General features: G+C 36.3%; 1 protein-coding gene across 2 annotated transcripts; it reads right to left on the bottom strand.

Annotated features, from left to right (window-relative positions):
* Window positions 1-5,095: 5,095 nt before the first annotated feature.
* Window positions 5,096-15,384, bottom strand: LOC148872512 (uncharacterized). Of its 2 annotated transcripts, XM_088972133.1 has the most exons (12): window positions 14,268-15,384; window positions 12,769-12,971; window positions 12,470-12,667; window positions 11,432-11,503; window positions 10,712-10,807; window positions 9,043-9,122; window positions 8,719-8,794; window positions 7,430-7,640; window positions 6,840-7,036; window positions 6,443-6,548; window positions 6,199-6,288; window positions 5,096-6,022 (listed from the first exon to the last, which is right to left on the bottom strand). In XM_088972133.1, exons 1-12 carry the CDS (start codon window positions 14,797-14,799, stop codon window positions 5,268-5,270), a joined length of 2,616 nt encoding a protein of 871 aa, XP_088828259.1. In that variant the 5' UTR covers window positions 14,800-15,384; the 3' UTR covers window positions 5,096-5,267. The 2 variants fall into 2 exon arrangements, with proteins under 2 accessions (XP_088828259.1, XP_088828260.1); XM_088972134.1 differs by lacking the exon at window positions 11,432-11,503 and having other exon boundaries at window positions 14,268-15,376.
* Window positions 15,385-20,096: the final 4,712 nt, after the last annotated feature.

The following is a 20,096-nucleotide window of genomic DNA, read 5'->3' on the forward strand; positions in this document are numbered from 1 at the left end:
AGAAGAAACCCTAAAGCTCAACAGAGGAATATATGTATTAGCGAGATCTGAGTTGAATCGGTGACCTTGCTTTTTAATTGAAAGTACTTAAATGCCCTTTTCTCTCAAATGCATGTCCGGACGTGTGAAATAGGACGGACAAGACCTTTTATGTCATTATACACATCCAGGATTAGGATGGTAAAAGGGTTGATGGTCCGGACCGGAATGTACATCACACGTTCACACGTACAGCCCGGCTGGGGCAGAGAAGAGATCGCTGGGCCTACGCTAGAATCAGTTATTGGGCTAACCTGAGATCTCGGGTCCAACAGATCCATGTCATTTTTAATTAGCTAAGGGACCGTTTGGTGCGCTTTCCGTGCAGTCTTTCAATTATTTACAAGTTGAAAAAACGCGAGAAGCTCATTTTTGGCTGATTTCGGAAAGCTTCAAATGAAATTTTTTATGTCTTTCACATTTTATTCTCATGTGGAAAGACAGGGAAAGATGTACGGAACGACATGCATCTGCCAAACGTGCTTCGGGTTACTCAGATCTTCATGCAAAAGCTCAATGCATCTTTTATATGTCAAAGCTACCATAAGATCTTCTCAAAAAGATGCGCCAAATGGGCCCTAAATCAAATGCCTATGATCATTGGGCTAACCTGAGATCTCGGGTCCAACATGTTAGACAGTTTTTGTATGCCCTTATCTTCAATCAGAATGATGTATATTATGAGTTTATTGTAAATGAATAAAAGTACATATTCAATTCATGTTCCTTTAGTATGTTTCTGTGTAATACCCTTCAACTGACAATTATTGAGACTCGTGCTAGTTTAGATTGTTCACAGCTAGTGGGTCGATCTAGGGAGACCTATCCTGATAAGACTGACACTGATGTGCCACCAAGTCGGTTTGGGGTGGCCTGTCTCAGCCGCCAGGGTGAGACCCAAGGCACATGCAGTATAGGATTAATGGGCAAAACTGGAAAGTTACACCCAACCCCTAGACTCGATTATGATACTACACTAGTGTCGGATTGAACTGTCTTTGATATACCAATTAGTTAGATCCTTAACGGGGGTCAAAACCTGGGTATGTTGGAACAATCTGAGAATTCATCTAAGTGGGTGATCATAGTGACAGGATCAGCCCCTTTGTCGGACAAAGGTAATGATCGGGATGCACTCCCTCTGATGGAAACCAAGACTGTCGGCAGCCGATTTCAATCGTTGAGATTTGTTTTGCAAAATATATTTTATACGAGATATAAAAGTATATACATATTATGGTTTCTAAAATGTTTGCAAAGGTTTTAATTCCCAAGATCCATATAAGCAAAGAGTGCACCACTGTTCCTTGTAGCCGAGGGAGAGATCCTCTCTTGTCGGGCAATGTTTGATCATTATGGGCTGAGAGGTTAAGTGTAAGACCATTGAGGATAATACCTGATGGGCTAATCTTGCATCTGCCCACAGTCCCTAGGTGTTACAATGTGGCTTGGCCCTAGGACCACTTAGGGTAAGTGTTGGGCCCATAGAGCCCATGTGATGGGTTTCAAGGGGTGCACTGTCCATAACAGTGTATTCAGCCAGGCCTTGTAACAAATGTTGGATTGAACCCATGTGGCTGATGTGTAGATCAATACTTGGGTCCCACGCCATACAAGGAAGCTCAACTGGGCAGCAGTTAGGAAGGCTAAGTGAGCACATAACCCTAATGGGCCTAAAGCCCATTTCGAACTGGGCTAATTTAAGCAGTTAAATTAAGGGGGTGAATTCTGAGATTGGATTAGCAGATAAAATTAGGTCTTAACCCTATCCACTCAGAGAGTCTAGATCTGAATGTGATTCAGATCTGGAAACCTCCTAATGAGTTTAGGAGAAGGATGATCCAATCTGCAGATAGGATAAGGGTTTACCCTTATCACTTAAAGGGAAATATGATCCAAATATGATTTGGATCAACAAATCATAATGGGATTAGGATGATCCCTTTAAGCTTATAAAAGGAGGAAGGGGCGGCAACCTTTAGACACACAACAGCAACATCACTGCAAGTCTTCAGAGCTGAAATCTCAAAAAGGGAGAATTCAGCATTCTTGCGAAAACTCTCTCTTGTCGCTTCCTTCCTACCACTGCCTCACCTGCCAATTTGACCTCCATCTTCAGTGGGGAGAAATCAAGAATCGATCTTGATATCAATTCCTTGTGAAGGGATTGATAGGAAGTTGTGCTCACGTGCCATTCTGCTATTTCTTGTGAAGGACTAGGTTCTTGGAGAGAACACTGTTGATTCTACTCCATCCTACACTACGCCATCTTCAGTGGGAGCAGTCTTTGGATCCTTCATTGGGCGTGAACACCTTCGTTGGGATATATTTTTTCTCCGTATCAGGTATAATCCTCTCCTACAGCTTTTGTTCAGATCTGGTTCAGTTTATGGTTTAAGATTGATCCTTGAAAATATGATTTTCTAAATAGGGAATGCGATTCCAAGTTGAATGGAGAGAAAATTTTTTTTGAAAGTCGCATACCTTATTCCGCAAGATTTGGGCATCCATATGATGGATCTCTCATCCCTTTCACAACATATATGTTCAGCCTTGGTCATGATTTGAGGTAAAATAGAGACCGAATAGTATTTGACCATGGTTTTCCATGAAAATGGGCATCCATATATAGCCTAACGATCTTTGGGTTGGTACCAACAACATCTACTAGCCCACAGGTTGACCTAGTTCTCATTTTTTAAGTCCAGAGCTCCAAATGTCCAATAAAAGTGAGAAAGTGAGATGCTTTGGATACCCAACTCCATTGTTAATGGAAAAGGATGATTTTCCTCCACAGAGTGTCTAGTGGGCATCTGTTTCATTTGATGTGGTTGAATCTTTGTGTCTAAAGGAAATCCTATGTTAGTAAGTAGACTCATTGCAACATCTTATGGTTTAGGCCCAACTCTAAGCCTAGATTCAAGATTCAGTATACAAGAAACAATGATCCAAATAAAGAATTTTGGGTCCTCAAGAGCAACATGTAGACACTAAAGTGGATTAGGGCCCAATATAGAATGGCCTCAGATTATGGTATAATGTTGAATTACATGTCTGAGTATGATATTCCAAACTATTAAGTAGGTGTTTGGGAAGCGATGCCTTGAAAAAAAAAAAAAAAAAAGCATTACCTCTGGTGTCAATTGGACAGATTTGGTCAAACCCGATTCAGTTCAATGTGAGTCCACTTATGAATGGGTTGGATCCAATCTTGTCCAAATCCAATCCAATCTATTAAAATGTAAATGGATTAGAAAGAATCCAATCCAAACCGAATGAAATATCAAAAATTATATAAAAACACTTTTAGCATTGAAAAAGCACATTTGTAAAAATAAAAAATAATCATAAAAGTGCTAAAGCACTTTTTTGAAAGTACTTCGGAAAAATGTTTTTGTAAAAGTATTTTTCTAAAATCACTTTTGTAACAACACTTTTTGAAAAGCAGACTTTTATAAAAGTACTTTTGTAGAAGTGGTTTTGAAAAAGTACTTTTAAAAACATACTTTCATAAAAGTGCTTTCGTAAAAATGTTTTCGTAAAAGTGCTTTCAAAGAAGTGTTTTTATAAAAGTACTTTGAAAAGTGCTTTTGTAAAAGTACTTTTGTAAAAGCACTTTTCAAAAAGTACTTCCATAGACTTTTATAAAAGTACTTTTGTAGAATTGCTTTTGTAAAAGTACTTTTTAAAAGTACTTTCATAGAAGTGTTTTCATAAAAGTACTTATGTAAAGGTGCTTTCGTAAAATTTCTTTCACAAAAGTGATTTTCTAAAGTGCCTCCATAAAAGTGCTTTTATAAAAGTATTTCTACAAAAGTGCTTTCATAAAAGTACTTTCGTAATTTTTTTTTTGTAAAAGTGATTTCATAAAAGTGTTTTTGTGTAAAAGTATTTTTATAGAAGCACTTTCAAAAAAATACTTTTCATAAGAGTACTTTTATAAAAATGTTTTTGTAAAAGTGCTTTCATAAAAGTGATTTTATGTTGTTTTCAATTTTAATTGATTTCAAGTTGGACAAGGGTTTGGCCTCATGATCGGATTATTGGAAATTTGGTTTAGGTCTAATTCAAACCATTAAGAATATGCACCAATTTATTTTAGATTGGCCCAATCCAATAATTATAATTGACCATTTAAATCCGATTTGATAAAGTTTGGATCGGATTAGATCTAAACCAAAACCGGTCAATTGACACCCCTACCTCAGATCGTGCCTCAGAAATAGGGAAAGGTGTGGTATGAGAAAACGCCATTTTTTATGTTTTCTCGTTTATTCTACTGTTGCTAGCAATAGTGTTATGACATAGCATTCAAAAATGCCTATGTGACAGCAACAGCAATGGTCCCAAATGAAAAAAGAAAAAAAGGAAAAACATTTCCTAAAAAAACGGTATGCCAATGCAGCACCGTTTTCTCAAAAAAACATGCCTGAGGAAACAGCATTGGTTCCAAACACCACCTAAGAAGCTGAGTTAACTGAGCTTCAAGATCAATGCCTCAATGTGAACAATTATAAGTTTCTAACGTTTTGACTTTTGAGTGATTACTGACCAAATTATGAGTTCTCAATGAAGAAGTACCAGTGTTATATGTTCACTAACCCTTGCTCAGGAGAACTTTTCAATATGAGAACATTGAAACTCTGGAAAACACAAGGTGGATCATAGAGCTAATGAAAACTGATGCAAAGGACACATGGTCAGTACAGGGAATCCCCCTATCCAATGGACAGCTCAGATTGGCCACATGATAGCTCAACATGAGTGAAATAGGTAGGAACCGTAGGATCATCTAGAATGCTTCACAAACAAAATCATCCAATTCTTTCTCTGTTTCATTTTTCCTGCTTTCTGAAGCAACAATGGTTGAAGAAATCTAGCAGGGAAAAATGAAAATATGTAAAGATAACAATCTTACAATGGTGAATTTAATTATTATTTAATCAAGTATAATCATGTTCTAAGATTGGAATTTCTTTTCATGGCAGATCCAACCATTGCTGCTTACTCTACAATGGAGATTTCAGTTGTATGATATAAAATCCAGGTCCACCCAGAAAAAAAGCAAATAATATTTTTGTATATATAGCACATGTATATACAACTAGGAAATATCTGTTAGTTAAGTTTGATTTAGTACTTGGTTTTCAATTCTTCACCACATAAGAGAGGAAATGAACTTATTATATGAGTTGGAAAACTCATCCTTGGGAACACAACCACCTTTCTCAAAACCAAGATTGAATGTTGAAATAAACAGTATATGATTCGTCTCTTAAACTCAACAGTGGTGTCAGCAAGAAATTTCTCCTTGCTCCCTTTGCCACAAAGCTGATGGGATGATACTCAGCCATGCCCCCTTTCAATACAAAACTTGCTGCCTGCAGGAATTCAGAATCAGTTGATCCTGACTGGCAGATGAGCTGAACGCTCGTGCCAGCATTATAATTCACTCCACTATAGACAAAGCACCCTTTATGGCTTTCTGATTCCAATGAAACTGTATCAGTCCTTCCATTCAGTCCTGCAACAACGCGAAACACAGATGAATCCTTGTCACTGTCATCATTTGACACTGTAAGCTTCTCTTTTGGTCCTTGTTGTACCACAACCATTCCTGGAAGATCAAATGGTTCTAGCATGACTGACTTGCCAATAGCATCCATTGGAGATAAGAAACCAGAAGAGTTCACGTCTTTGGGTACAAGTCTGAAGGTGGCATGAACAGCAGAATCTGTGCCAGACTCTGGCAACTTCTCCATTTTAATTGAGTTATTAGAATTTGTGAATACAAAGGCCACATAACTGACTTCCTGGGCAAGAGAAATTATCTGAGAATTATATGCAGCTGGGACTGCAGTTATCCAATCTGAGAGAGAACTTGCTCCTCCTGTTTTGATGTCCCAGTCCTTACCGGTCAGACCAGCAAGAAGGTAGGGTCCAAAAAGGATAGCTTGAATAGAAGCATACTGAGGTCGATCATCTACATTTCATCGGAAAGCAATGTCTGTTATATTCAGAACATAACACTATAACAGCAAACGTCTTACATTTTGTATTAGGCTTGCACCTAATTGATATAATGCATGGCAGAGTACTATGCCGGATGCATCAAGCATAGAAGATAAATTGGATATAGAGAGGCTCCAGAGGTGCTACCTTTTATGGCTTCTGTTCTTAAGCTGATTGGAAGCTGAAGGGTCAATTTATCACCATGACTCCATTTTCTTGTAATTGTCAGAAAGCTGCCTGCTCATGGAACAATAAATGATTAATGAACTACTTTCCTAATGTAATAAATGGTTTACATAAATATATGAGAAAATTAACATATCAAATGAGTAAATAGGAAAATGAAAAGAAGGTACTATGTCATAAAAGGAGAATAAAAGTTAGTCCACACCTGGAACTGGTAGAGGCAAATTCTGTGCATTTAATGATGCCTTGGCATCACTTAGGTATGTCCAAATTGGGACCCGCAGATTTAAGGTTGATGATTGGCCTAGCTTCTGCACAAAGCAGATACAGAATCAAAATTAGCCAAACCATTTGCCTAAGTCTACCAGTTGCCTTCTATTAAATGAAATAACATTCAAGAGCTTGCATATTGAAGAATTTTTACATAAAAAATAACATCTCAATTACAAAATCTGAAATGATAAAAGCATTATTGAATTCATATGAAGTTCATAAGATGGAATAATTATTTTAACACAATAATATTGCAATTGCATTCAAGGGGAAAAGAAAAGAAAATTTGAATTAATTCCTTGTATGATTGAATCTTTCCTCTAATTTACCTGTTCTGTAGAAACTGCAAATGTCACTCGGAGGTAAGGATCCCAGGAAACAACAGGTTCTACTTTTTGATTTAACACAAACTGTCCAGATTTCCAGTCAAGAGAACTTGATATAAATTGGATAACATAGAGTCCTGGAGATTTCCCTTCCTCCTCAAAGTAAATGGAGTCTCCTAGCTTTGAGAATGACTCAATTCCTGAAAAAGAAAGAGCAAGAATAATGAATCTATGAATCAGATAAAATGATAAAAAAAATTAACATCAGTAGCCCTCAGAGTCAGTTTAAACATCATCAGTAAAGTTATATTACTAGAAATCTACTCAAAATTGCTCCATTTAAGTCACAAAGGCAATTAGAAATATCAACCAAATGTTTCCCTTCATAATATTGAATTTCCTACATATTCAGTCAAATGGATCAAAAATCTTTTAGTCCCCATCAAGGGTGAAGTATCTATTAAAAAACTGCACCCGTGTGCAGAGTATGTGGAACATAAGCTCTAAAATTTGAGCATACTCTAGGGGGAGATTTAAACCGGCAGAAGTTTTCAATGAACACAAAAGCTAAATATAGAGCCTGGACTACAAACCTGTCCCATAACAACACCAAAAGGAATCAAACTTTGTTCCCCATCCATGGTAACTTCTTGCTTTGGAATCTCCAGGGGCCTGAGGAAGCATATAGATCATTACTCCAGGTTCCCTTCCTCTCTGAATACTAAGCACACCATTTGTCAGGGCACGCTCGTAATAATCTGCATAAGCCATTTCCTTGGTCCATCTAAATAGGTGACGTGAAACCTACAAAAAGAAGTGCAGATGTTGTTGAGAAAATGCAATAACAATGGAAGAATTTTATACAACTTAAAATACAAAAGGGGGTCCCACAGATTACTTGCATAATCAAGTAAAAGAGACAATGGTGGGGGCAATGTGAAAATGTTACAATATAAGTTGAGATACAAGACAAAATACACGAGCCCAACTATGGTGCGTTCAAAATTTTTACGGCATGTTGCATTAAAGTTTCAACCAATCACATTAAAGATGTCACATAGTCTGCTACTTACTTTTCATTGGTTCACATTTCAAAAGGTGTGCTTATCATTAAAGACTTTAATAATGTCAAAGATGTCATTATGTCATTATAGCAAATGCTCAACCTGAGCCACACAAGTTTCCTCCCTATTGCTTTCATGATTATTGAAATAAATTTAAGCAGTTAACAAACTATAAAGATAAGGTGAATTTGATGTTCCATTTCAAAATTAATATATGATTTCCTGTAGGCTGATGAAGATCAAATGAATTAGACACTAAAAAAGGATATTTCATTGTTGAATATAAACTAGAGAGATAAGATTGATTTTGTGTTCCATTTCAAAGTTAATATATGATTTCATTTTCATATAGGTTGATGAAGATCAAATGATTAAGAAACCGGAAAAGGGTATTACATTGTTCAGCCTAAACTAGAAAGATAAGGTCCATTTGGTGTTCCATTTTACAGTTAAAACATGGTTTTCTATAAGCTGATTAAGACACAAAAAATGGATCTTTGTTGTTCAACCTAAACTAGGGTCCATTTGGTGTTTCATTTCACAAATAACACATGATTTCCTATCAGCTGATTAAGATCAAATGATTAATACACTAAACAAGGATTATCAATAGTTCAACATAAATTTTCAGATCTGTATCCTTTCTCAGATATCATGCTGGCTGATACCAAGAAAACAAGATTTGAATAATCCCCACTTTCATGCACTGAGCTCAATAAGTATGTGATATATCACATAAAGACTCTTCCACAAAATCACATGATATGTATGTATTCCATGCTCTCAATCAGCAAACTAAAAGAAAATAAATGACATACCTTTAGCATGTTGTAAGTAGTACAGGATTCTTCATTCTCTGTGCTTAAAGTGCTTACTAGCCGTTTTGGGTCAGACCTGCCCATAAATCAATACAGAGAATATAAAAGATAGGTTCAGAAAATAAAAGGGACAATACACCACAAAGACTCATAAAACAAAGAAAAATGCCAACCATACAATCTCTTTTTTTCCTTGTATGCCTTACAAATCCATCAAACACCACACATGGAATACTGTGTGGGGTCCACCTACTAGGGGTACCAACTTGAAATGACATATAAAAAAAAGTATGCTTAGAATTGCTCGAAACAAAAGCTGCCTACCAGAACTCACTGGCTGATGTCCCCCCTGTTGCATAAGCATGAGAAGAATTCACAATTTCCATAAAGAATGTACTTATTGCCTGACACCAAATTATAGTCCAAAATAAAATTCAAAAGTTATAATGAAAATGGAAATGTAGCTAAAAAGTTAAAGAAAAAGAAAAAGAAAAAGAAATTTCCATTAGATTTGAACTTTTGGCAGTAAAGAATTTTCCTACATATCCCCCTAATATAGAAAAAATGTCTATTAGGTGGAGATTTTTTTGTAAAGGTAACGTACTGCACTGACAATCAAAAAAGAGAACGAAGTGCATGACATGTACATACAATATATAAATCAGGTATACAATACAAGATATTAACATAAGAACAAGATATCCCTATCAAAAAACTGACTATAGCTCAATCTATTCAACTACTTGTGGGCTGCACACCAGGAGAAAAAATTTCCTTTAGGATGTGTTTGGTTTGAAAGAAAAGGAAGGGTAACCTTTTCTATTACCAAAGAGGTTTCTTTTTCTTTTCTTTCAAACCACACACATCCTTAAGGAAAATGCAGTCATTATGTCCTTGTGAGAATGAGAAAAGCCTTATGGAAGTTCATATGCCTCTGTTAGGAAAAGATGAGCCATGGGAGCTAAAACCAGTCAGCAAATCTGCATTAATTAATGATGGAAAAAATTAAACACAAGGTAGTTAATTGAAATGCCATACCATAGTAATAATATCACAGTGGACAGAAGTGAGTATTGTCTGAAATGACATCTCAAATATTTATAGCCTAAGCACTCATGATAACCAATTCAGAGGGATGCTAGCAAAAAGAGAGAGAACCTGTTTAACTTTTCTCCTTTTTGGTTAGAGGCCTCTAATTAGCTATGGACCATGCAATAGCATTCCCCCAAAATTTGGGATGTTAGCACAAATGTGGCCAAAATCAATATAATATTGCACATCGATCAGAATTCCATGATAAAAAAATGCCAGGAAGTTACCTGTAAATGGTGTAAGCTGTGGCTGATTCATAGGGAGAGAGAGAAATACAGAGAAGTAAACGAGGAATGCCAAAACATTCTTATTTAGAGGTTTCCCTGAGAGATATTTAAACATTGATTCCCTTATTATCCTTTAATAATAGGTAATTTTAATAATTTTTACTCATACCTTTGTAATAGTTAGTATCAGTATTCTCCTTACAATGAACAAACCAAAGAAAACTATTGATGGTCACAGTTTAGTCATCTGTAATAGAAAAAAAAATCATATATAGCTCATGAACAGACCATCTTGAATTAATCATTTCAATGGTTGACTCATGGGAGGAAAACAGGTGAATAGAACAGCCTCTAAAGACACAAAGAGCAATAAAGATGATTAGAAATATAACAAGCCTCATATAAAATTGGAACATTTGTCACACTACGTCTCTTCTCTGGATTTTTTAAAAGCATCAATTCATTGATAAGGAAGTTCATTCAAGCAACGAATTACATTCTTTGTTTTAAAGCATGGGTTTTGCAACCAAATATGAATCCTGAGTAGTATTCCATTGTGGATTCAAAGAAAACTATCAAACACAAATCAAACTCCATATAACAAAACAAAAGTATTGGGAAGACATTTTGGCAGAACAAAGAAGATGATCCATAAAATACTCTAAATCATGTACCATATAAAGTGGATCACCAGTAACTTCATAGCGCATCTGAGATCCAATAACAACTGGGATATGTGTATTGGCATGGAAACCAGAAATACTATCAACCTGCAAGGAACAAAAGAAATTGATGACATGAGAAATGAGGTAGAAAAATATGGATATAACATGTTAAATACATATAAGCATAGAGCTTCTGAAGTTGTTATATTGAAGAAGAATCATTACAGACATATTATCTATACAAATCCTTGCATAAAATTAAAATGAATGGATATGTCTCTTCAAGAATTGTTGTTTGCACTTTCCTGTCATTAGGATCAAATTTAGTAATTCTGCATTTTATCTATTTATTTATTTTTTTGAAACAATGAATTTTAAGGGGATATGTCATAGCTGTGCTTTCCTCAACTGAATTAGAGAACAAATACTTGTGGGCAAGAAGCTAGTTATGGTATTAGCAATTTCTTATATAAAATAGCAAGCTACTAAAACTGATTTCCACAATTTCAGGTTTCAACCAAGGATAGCCATTATTTATATCATAGTGCAAAAGATATCAAAGGGTAACTGAGAGCTTCACTTGTTTACTAAAAAGGATAATATAAAAAAGGAAATAACAAAGACAACAATAATCTTCTTTCATATATCCACAAACAGATTATAAAGAAAATTATCTCTATGATGACAAAAAAAGGATTTGACAACTGATTAAATGAAAACAATATTCACCTGTACTGCCAGCAAACCTAGAAAGCATGGTTTGTCAAATAGGTGGGCTAATATTAAATGTTTCTTATCTCCCTGCAGATATTTCCAATAAAATATTACATTCAGCCTCTGAATCCTACAAGAATTGATAAAAGGAAAATAATCACAAAAATAAGCAAACTTATGACGTCCATAAACCATTAAAGGTACAATAGTAAGTTGTTTTTTGACTTCCCAACACTGTGCTTCATAAAGCATGGCTGGCCTCACACCGTTTCATAGAGCTTTCCTTCTAATCTAAATGGTAGCTGCCTACCACAATCCTACTCTAATTCTATAGGCAATATCCTCAATCTCTCCCTTGTTATGAATTATCAAAGCCCTACTGGAAAAGGTCACATTGAGTTATCTCTTGTCTCCAATCCTAAGTATACCTTGGTCACATAAGATATTTCTGTTTAAGTCTTATTTTAAAACCTCTTTTCTCTACAGTATTTGTCCATAAGCTTAATTTTGTATCTAATCATTCATCAGTTTCATCAGTTAAAACAATGTCATCAGAAAACTTTTCAACCTGAAATATTTTAGATATTTCCCCCTTTTATAGAAAAAAATAAAATTTTCTTTCCCTTATACAGACCCATCCTAGGAAAAAACCACTATGGCAATAGAACCACTATGCATCTTGAGATAATGAAAAAACTAGTGTCATGGTATAGCATGAAGGGTAAATGAAATATAAGGCGATGGGCCCTAAAAGGTGCAGCAAAAGAGACAGAAGTTAGTTAGGGTCCAGAAAACAAGATAAGAACATGAAACTCTAGCATCACCACTATATCAAGAACCATCAGATTACATAGGGCCATGCACCAATCATTCTCTCTCTCTCTCTCTCTCCCTCTCTCTCTCTCTCTCTATATATATATATATATGAGAGAGAGAGAGAGAGAGAGAGAAATCTTGCTTAGATCAAAATACCCAAGTCAACTAGTACTGTTGGGAAACAGTGTAAATGCAGTACAAAGTCAAGACTGCAGGAGTTAGATGGATAGGCTTTACCGTAATGCTGTACAGTTTATAAAGGACGTCATTCATTCCGCCTGTTTCATCATTAATTGACATCCAGTGTCGTTCAATAGTATATTTTGATATAACATTTTGTACACGGTTATAAAAGTACTCAGCCATCCAGACCACCATTTGTAAAGCTTGACTGTTTCCTCCAATTGAATACTGATCTAAAAGGCCCGCCATGATCTATCAAAACAAACAGGACTAGTTAAACAATGAAATATTTCTAGAAGCCTACAACCGTTGAATTTTGAACCAATTAATAAATATTTAGAAGCAGACTTTACCTTGTGAATAGTGTAGTATGGTGCCCACACTGGTTCCAAAGATTCAAGTCGGTCAAATAGCTCAGTTGGAAACGCTGAGAGGTATCCAGTGCCTATTTTCTTCTGACAGGCATCAAGTGCAGAAACCACTGCAGCCATCTTCTTGTTGAGAGTATCATTGTGAGTACTGGCCCACATTTTTGCTGAAGCGCTCATGTAATGCCCTTCAAGATTCAGCAAGTAGCTTATTACAAACATGTGAATTGAAACCTCAAAAACCAGAAAGAAGAAAGCATATACAATTTTCCATGTTGATAACCATTTCAAAGTTCATGCCAAGTTCAATGAGTGAAATCAAATAAGGGCAGTTTAAGTTGATTCAGTTCTCTACCTCATTCCACTTTTCAGTTATCCAAGGAAATATACTTGATGAATCAAGAAATTAGAAATTTAATGACCATAAAGAACTGAAAGTATACCTAGTGAATAGTTCACCACTTAAAGGTTAGATAATAGAGACAGAAATTCTTGACCTCAACACCCACTCCCCCTCCCCTTCCATTCTTTTCAGGTCTGCTTGGTGTTTCTCTCAATTTATGATTGGCCCAATTGATAACCAGATCAGGTTTGAGTTGGGCCCTTTTCTTTCAGTTTACTCTGCCTGAGTGACTCATAGCTGCCGATAGTTAGATATTTTGGGGCGTGCAATGAGATTACTTCCACATTAACTTGAAAAACTTTTCCAATTGACCATAAAAGGAAATTAGTACAGTACCAAAGAAATTCCACTTGTTAATGATGTATTAAACAATGTGAATCCATAATACACACAAACTGAAGCACCAATTTTATTCAAAACATAAAAAGAAATTCAGATGTTAGAATTGGATTCATGTGCGTTTCTGTAAATTCAAGGATTTTTTGTGGATTCTAATTTACTCCTCTATTGAGAAGGGGGGAATGGTTTCTTTTTTCTATTGAAAAAGAGCATGGTTCCTAGAAAAATAGCAAATATGCTGAAATTTGCTATTTTGTAGATATGCTGTTTTGATAGATAAAAAATTGTATTCCTTACTCCTTACTCTTTTGCAATCTAAACACTGGATAAGCTCTATATCTTCAACTATGTGCACCCTGCAGCTGAATACAAACTGTTATGCTTAAGCTGTATAGACATGACTGAGTACACATTATTTTAAGTAAAGAGCGCAAACATAGAGTGCTATATGAGCCTCTGGAGTTTTTTTGTACAGTCTTGGTCTTATTTTTCAGATGATTTAATTTTGTTTTGCAGACAATTTACCTCTTTTCCTTTCAAATTTCATTGCATTTGCAATAAATTATCATGTTGATGGATTGATGCATCAATAATCATGGAAACTTACTTCACAGTCTACCATTTTCACAATCTGAGAGGCACAAAATAGAACAAAGGCTAATAAATAAATAAATTAAAAAGCACCCAGTTGTGGAAACTGTACCAAAGCTAGGAAAGATTAAGATTGAGAGACAAAACCAACCTACAAAATGACCCCGAAGCTCAACATCTGCACCCTCCCATCCTCCATAGGGTGTCCCTGGTGTCGGCAGACCTGCTGTCTTTCTAAAGCTCCAGACCAGTCTATCAACATCCAGCATCAACAAGTACTCTAAGTTTGTTTGCTGAGCATGCCCGTGCATTGAATCTGGGTCCAATGTCACGTCGTGCAACGATACTTCCTTAAGAAAATCCTCTCCCCCTTGATCAATATTAGTCGTCCCTGTATTCTTCATTCTCCGGTACATCATCGCCCAACTGAATTTCTCCTCCTCCTTCAAAACCTTCCGAGGAAGCAGATTCATCCACACGGAGTCATCAATTGGGGTCAAATGGTAATGAGAAAATACCTCCTTTTTCCATGTCTCATTCTTCGACGACAAGAGTGCATACCGGAATGTGTGGGATGAAAGCTCATTCAGGGTGTTGGTGCAATACTTCCCAACAACACTACCAGAAAAAAAGCACCCAGAAACCAGGAGCAAGAAGAACACGGAGAACAACCACTTTTCCATTCCTTACCAGAAATACAACAGAACAATCGCAAATCCTCACTAAATTCAACACTAACAATGTTCAAATCAATGACCCATCAAAAAAATCAAGCAAAAGAATGAATTGTACAATAGCAAGAGAAGCTTCCCCGTCCAATTTATAGCATTCAGTCAAGTGAGAACTAAGAATCCGATGATTGAAGTTAAATTTAACAATCTCGTGAGAAGAAAGATGAATTACGTCGGATACAAAACAACGAAAAATGTATCAGGAAAGATAAAAAGCACATAAACCCGAGAGGTGGACATGTTCGTGGAGCCAGAAAGAGATTTTTTTGAAGAGGTAAAGGTAAGTATGGAGTGAGAACGACAGAAAGAATTCACGGATTCCATGTCGTTTTCTTAGGTTTGACCAGAGCTTTTTACTGGATTGGCTGTAATTGCAGGGCAGCAGGCAGCTGGGTCGGTTTCTCGAGCTCCGTAGCTCTCCTCCGAATGCTAGAACCAAGCTTTCACCATGACTGCATGTCTTCAAGGCAGCCAAACAACCACACTAATCCTCTTCAAATCACCCATGGCGCTCTGCTTGTCAGCTTTCCGTTTTTCACTCCTACCCTGGTTTGTAATTTTGTATTGGAAGGGAAAAGGGAATCTGGGTGGGGCATAGTGGGCATGGATCTGTTACCAACAAAAACTCCAAATATTGTCCCAACAAAAAAAACTTCACGAGCAGATATTCCCAATGTGTGACTGCGATAGTCTGTTGGGACACATTGGAGTGTCATGTTGGTATCATGTCTCAACTGGGTTTTAACTTTTATCGGGTTTTGTTGTTTTTATAAGGTGTGCAAAGATTGCTAAAAAAATTTACGGACAAGTACGTGATACACACGATGCCGAATTCTGAATTCCAGCCCTCCTATTAGTAGCCCTCTCCCCCAATAAATCACATCTTCCTCTGTAGTCTGTGCTGATTGATCATTCAACAAAAAATTTATGGAGGAAAGTTAGAATTTTTGTAGGATTTCACCTGCACTTTATGGAAGATCAACCCTTCCCCCAATTTGCCAAAACCGAAGGGGCCCCGAGTTCTCATTTGTAACCAATTTTTAGAGTTGTAAATTAGGGCTATAATTCAAAATCCATCCTAATTTGATACCTTTATATTTATAATTGCATTAAAAATGATAAGAATCGAGATAGTAAGAAATCATTAGAGGGTTTATGAGCACTCAACAAATAGAATGAATAGAATGGAATATGGGTCAGTATGGGCCGGCTTGGTTCGGTTTGATCTATGGTAGAACTTGGAACCTACATTGTAGGGATTGGTCCTAGGTTTTTGAAATTAGAATCTATCTTGTGAAGGTTGGTTCCGGCCTTGGTGATTTTGAGGTTGGTTCCAGGGTTTATCCATAGAATTTGTACTTTCTTTACTCTCTCCATTCATAAAAAAAAAAACATGTTCTTTAAAAACTTGATTTTTAATAAATATAATATATACATTAAAACTTATATTATTTTTATTATTTAAATTAGATGACTTAATATATAGATTATCATTATATGGTTAAAAACTTATAAATTGAATTTAAATTTTGTAAAGATTACATTTTATACTATTTATTACACACATTCAAATATTAAAATGAAAATAAATGATCAAATCACTTAGTAACCCAATGGTCAAGTGAGACCATAGCCTTTGTGACCATGAATGTTTGGGTTCAAATCTTCCACTTCCCAAATGTATTATATGGTTTATTTCAAAGCAAGTTTGGCTCTAAGGCAGGTTCCACCAATGACAACCAAGACCAGTTCATCGGATCGGTTCATGCAGGGTAAACCCCTAGACCCTAAAATTGGCCTAGGTGGGGGTCGGTTTCAAGGATTTGGAGCCAAATCCTACTCTGTAACAGATTGAATAAGGCTAGTTAAGGCTGATTCAATGTCAGATCCATTCGGTTTCGAATAAAACCTACCCATCTACTCACCCCTAGAATGGAATGGAAAAACACAATTCCTATGGTTGTCTTCACATAGTTGAGACAAGACTTAGATGATGATGATGATGATGGTTGGTTGCCATCACATGCCAGGGAGAATCTGAACTTAATGAGGTTAATGCCAAGCAACCATCTCAATTATTTTAGACTTTGGCAGCAAGTTTGTTTGAAAGTTACACTTTTTTAGGTTGAGTCTTGATAGAAGTCATTCTTAGATCGTTTGACATGATATACAATATCAAAGTCATTTTTACTTCATATAATTGATAATATGATGATTTTATTGTTTTTGTACTTTATCAATGATATTCATTAATCTGAATCCAAACTGATCCAAATCTGAAAAAAAAAACTATATCATCATATTTGGGATCCATGAATGTCTGACTTGATCTGATTTGTTTGTAAATCTAGTGAGGTTGACAAGAGATATTTGGTTCAGCTTCAGAATGTGAGGGTGCTTGGATATGACACTAAACAGAACAGAATAGTGAAAAAAGATTTATGTTGGGAGTTGGGACAAGGCTTAAATGATAAATTGATGATGATAATGTTAGGATGATTGAATCTAAATTACAAAAAAATAGAGTAATTCAGCCCCATAATTTGTGGTTAAGTCACGTATCTAACCCTTAAACCCTAAACCCTTAACCCTAAAATAATCTAAACCCTTAAATGCTAACTCCATCAACCATAAAACTAAGGTGTAAGATGTAATTGATTGAATGCATGTCCTCCAAGTCTCCAACCAAGTAGGAGCAATTTTGTTTTATCTGTTTCCATGTTCACATTTGCTGCCATAGCTATGACACTTGCTTGGAGTGGACATACCAACAGTATATTAATGCCATATTTCTTAATTAGACAATTAAAGCATTGCCCTAAATACCACTGAAATCTCATATAAAACATATATATTCTCAAAACTATTTGAAAGTGAAAATCCCATCATATAAAACTCACAACGAAATATAGAACTGAACAAGAAATAAAATTGTTTGATGAAATCAATTGATAAATCAGCAAACACAAAGGTCTGTGAAATTATGAAATATTTGACTTTAAATTTGGCAGAACAAGATTACTTGAGTTTAATGTACTCACTAACATTGGCTGCACAATAAATCCAAATCTCTATCAATCACATTAAACTGTGGTTTTGATTCACTTTCCACAAAGTGATATAATTTGACTTAGGAGAGTTAAATAGTGGCCAAATGCTAAATGCCTTTTCAATGGACACAAAAATCTTGTCAAACATCACTAAAACTGAATTTCCAACTGACAATATTAAGAAAACAATTGTGGGAATGACAGTAATGGTTACTTATTGCAAATTTCCCCAAAATTTTGAGAAACTCTCTTTCCTTTCTGCACACAAATCAAGAAAACTTTGTCCTTAGATTCCAAACTCTCTACTGATAGTGGGTAAATTAACCCTCCAAATGCTACTTGGACAGAGACTAAGGAATATTGTATTCTTTGTCCGCTCCCAAACCTCTGTCCCATGTGAATAAATATGAATAAGATAGGGAGAAAATCTGTTAGGGAGGGACCCCAGAAAAAAGCATGCTTGCCGGGGAGAGAAACAAAGGATTCATGTGAAGATGTCAGCTCAGATTAAGATGGATTTTACTAAACATTTGGTTTCCCAATCCAAAATGCTTCCATCTTATGATCTCATTTGTCATACTACAAGACATTTTCTATCAGGGCAGAGCTAAGATTTTTTTAAGGGGTGGAGAGGGAACAAACAGAGGTGGGACCAACCTCGAGGAAAGGGTGACAAAATCCATATCAGTTATAAGGGTGTTAATGGGACTTGTATTTGGTCCAATTTGATCCAGTTCAATGTGAATTCATTACAAATGGATCAAGTCCAATCCAATCCAATGAATATTTTGGATCATTTTCGACTGATCCAATTCAATATCTGGACCATCCAATTTGTTCAAATTCATTTTAATAATTCTAACCAAAGCCTGATCCATTGCCACCTAAATTCTCATTTTCTATCAATGGATCAGATATTGGCTCAATCCAACCTAATCCAATATAAATTCATTATGGATGGACTACGTCCAATCCAATTCAATGGGTGTTATTGGTCCATCCAATCCGTTCAAATTTATTCTGGTTTGGATGAATCCAACCCAAAATCAATCTATTAACACCCCTAACAAGAAATTCCGGGTCATAAGGGGGGACCATGGTCTCTTAGACTCCTACTAATAAAATACGTTCCTACACCCTACCAGTAAAAACAAGTAAAAAACTAACAATAAAGAAAAATAAAGAAGTATCCAAAATGCCTCACGTGAGTGGGATAATTTTGGTTTTTTCTTGGAGAATGTGACTTGAGAGTGGTGGCCCATCCCTGTCTTTTAAAGAAGAACCCGGCCCACTATTTGAATACGTCCAAAAGTCCACCTAAGACATGTATGATCAGATGAATATTGGCCTGACCATATGCGACTCATTCAAAGGTGGAGATCCTGAATCTCTCTGATCGCTTCTGTCCAGAATGAAGCTTCCGTGGGCCCAAAGCCAGAGATTCTCCCAAAATGAAAGAAGAAACCTAAGCTACTATTGGTTAGAGAACAAATGGGGCCGGGCCCGTACGCAGACTAGTTGGGCTCTTTATTGGTGTGGGCCGAATTACGGTGAGGTTCATTGATTGTACTTTGATTCTTTGAATCGTCACCATTCACCAGATTTCCATTTATAACCGTCTAAAATAATGGAGCTACCTACAACTACATACATTAAACTTTGATGCTTTGACGTCTCTTCTTTCTGTCAGAACTGAAAATTGATCCATCGCGACTGGGCTCTGGGCTCATATGAGAGCAGTTCCATGGAGGTAGTGCTGTCAATGGTTTGGTCTGGTCTGGTCCGGGTCAGTATGGACCTAGACTGATACTAGATCTGACCTATAAACAGACCCAGAGCCAACCCATCCATTAATCAAGATTACTGGGTCTGACCCAATAAGATCGGATTATAATTGTCATCTCTAGTAATTAATTTGACAATAAACCTGTTTATGAGCAGATTAATCAATTGGGTTGAGTTTGGTTCCGTCCAAAACAACCAAAACTGGTCAAACCCAATTATAATCAGACGCATAATACAAAACTAGGCCCTGTGTAATAACTAGGGTCGGTTTAGTTCAATTCTATTAGGTCCACCCAACCCATTAACAGCCCTAACGGGAGATTTACTGATCAACATATGTAACCAATGGGCGTGGTTAGACCTGTTCATGGGGTAGCCCGATGGCCCGGCCAGCACCCAAATTGGGCTTGGACA

Source organism: Nelumbo lutea, chromosome 2 (genome assembly GCF_056320005.1).
Source record: "Nelumbo lutea isolate HS-2025 chromosome 2, American lotus-T2T, whole genome shotgun sequence".
Classification (NCBI taxonomy): Eukaryota; Viridiplantae; Streptophyta; class Magnoliopsida; order Proteales; family Nelumbonaceae; genus Nelumbo; species Nelumbo lutea.

Coding starts and splice junctions, on each gene's coding strand:
- LOC148872512 (XM_088972133.1), bottom strand. CDS start 14,799: ATGGAAAAGTGGTTGTTCTCCGTGTTCTTCTTGCTCCTGGTTTCTGGG. Junction 8,795..9,042: donor ACATCAGCCAGTGAGTTCTG/GTAGGCAGCTTT, acceptor ATTTATGGGCAG/GTCTGACCCAAAACGGCTAG. Junction 7,641..8,718: donor CTACTTACAACATGCTAAAG/GTATGTCATTTA, acceptor TTCTTTTTGTAG/GTTTCACGTCACCTATTTAG.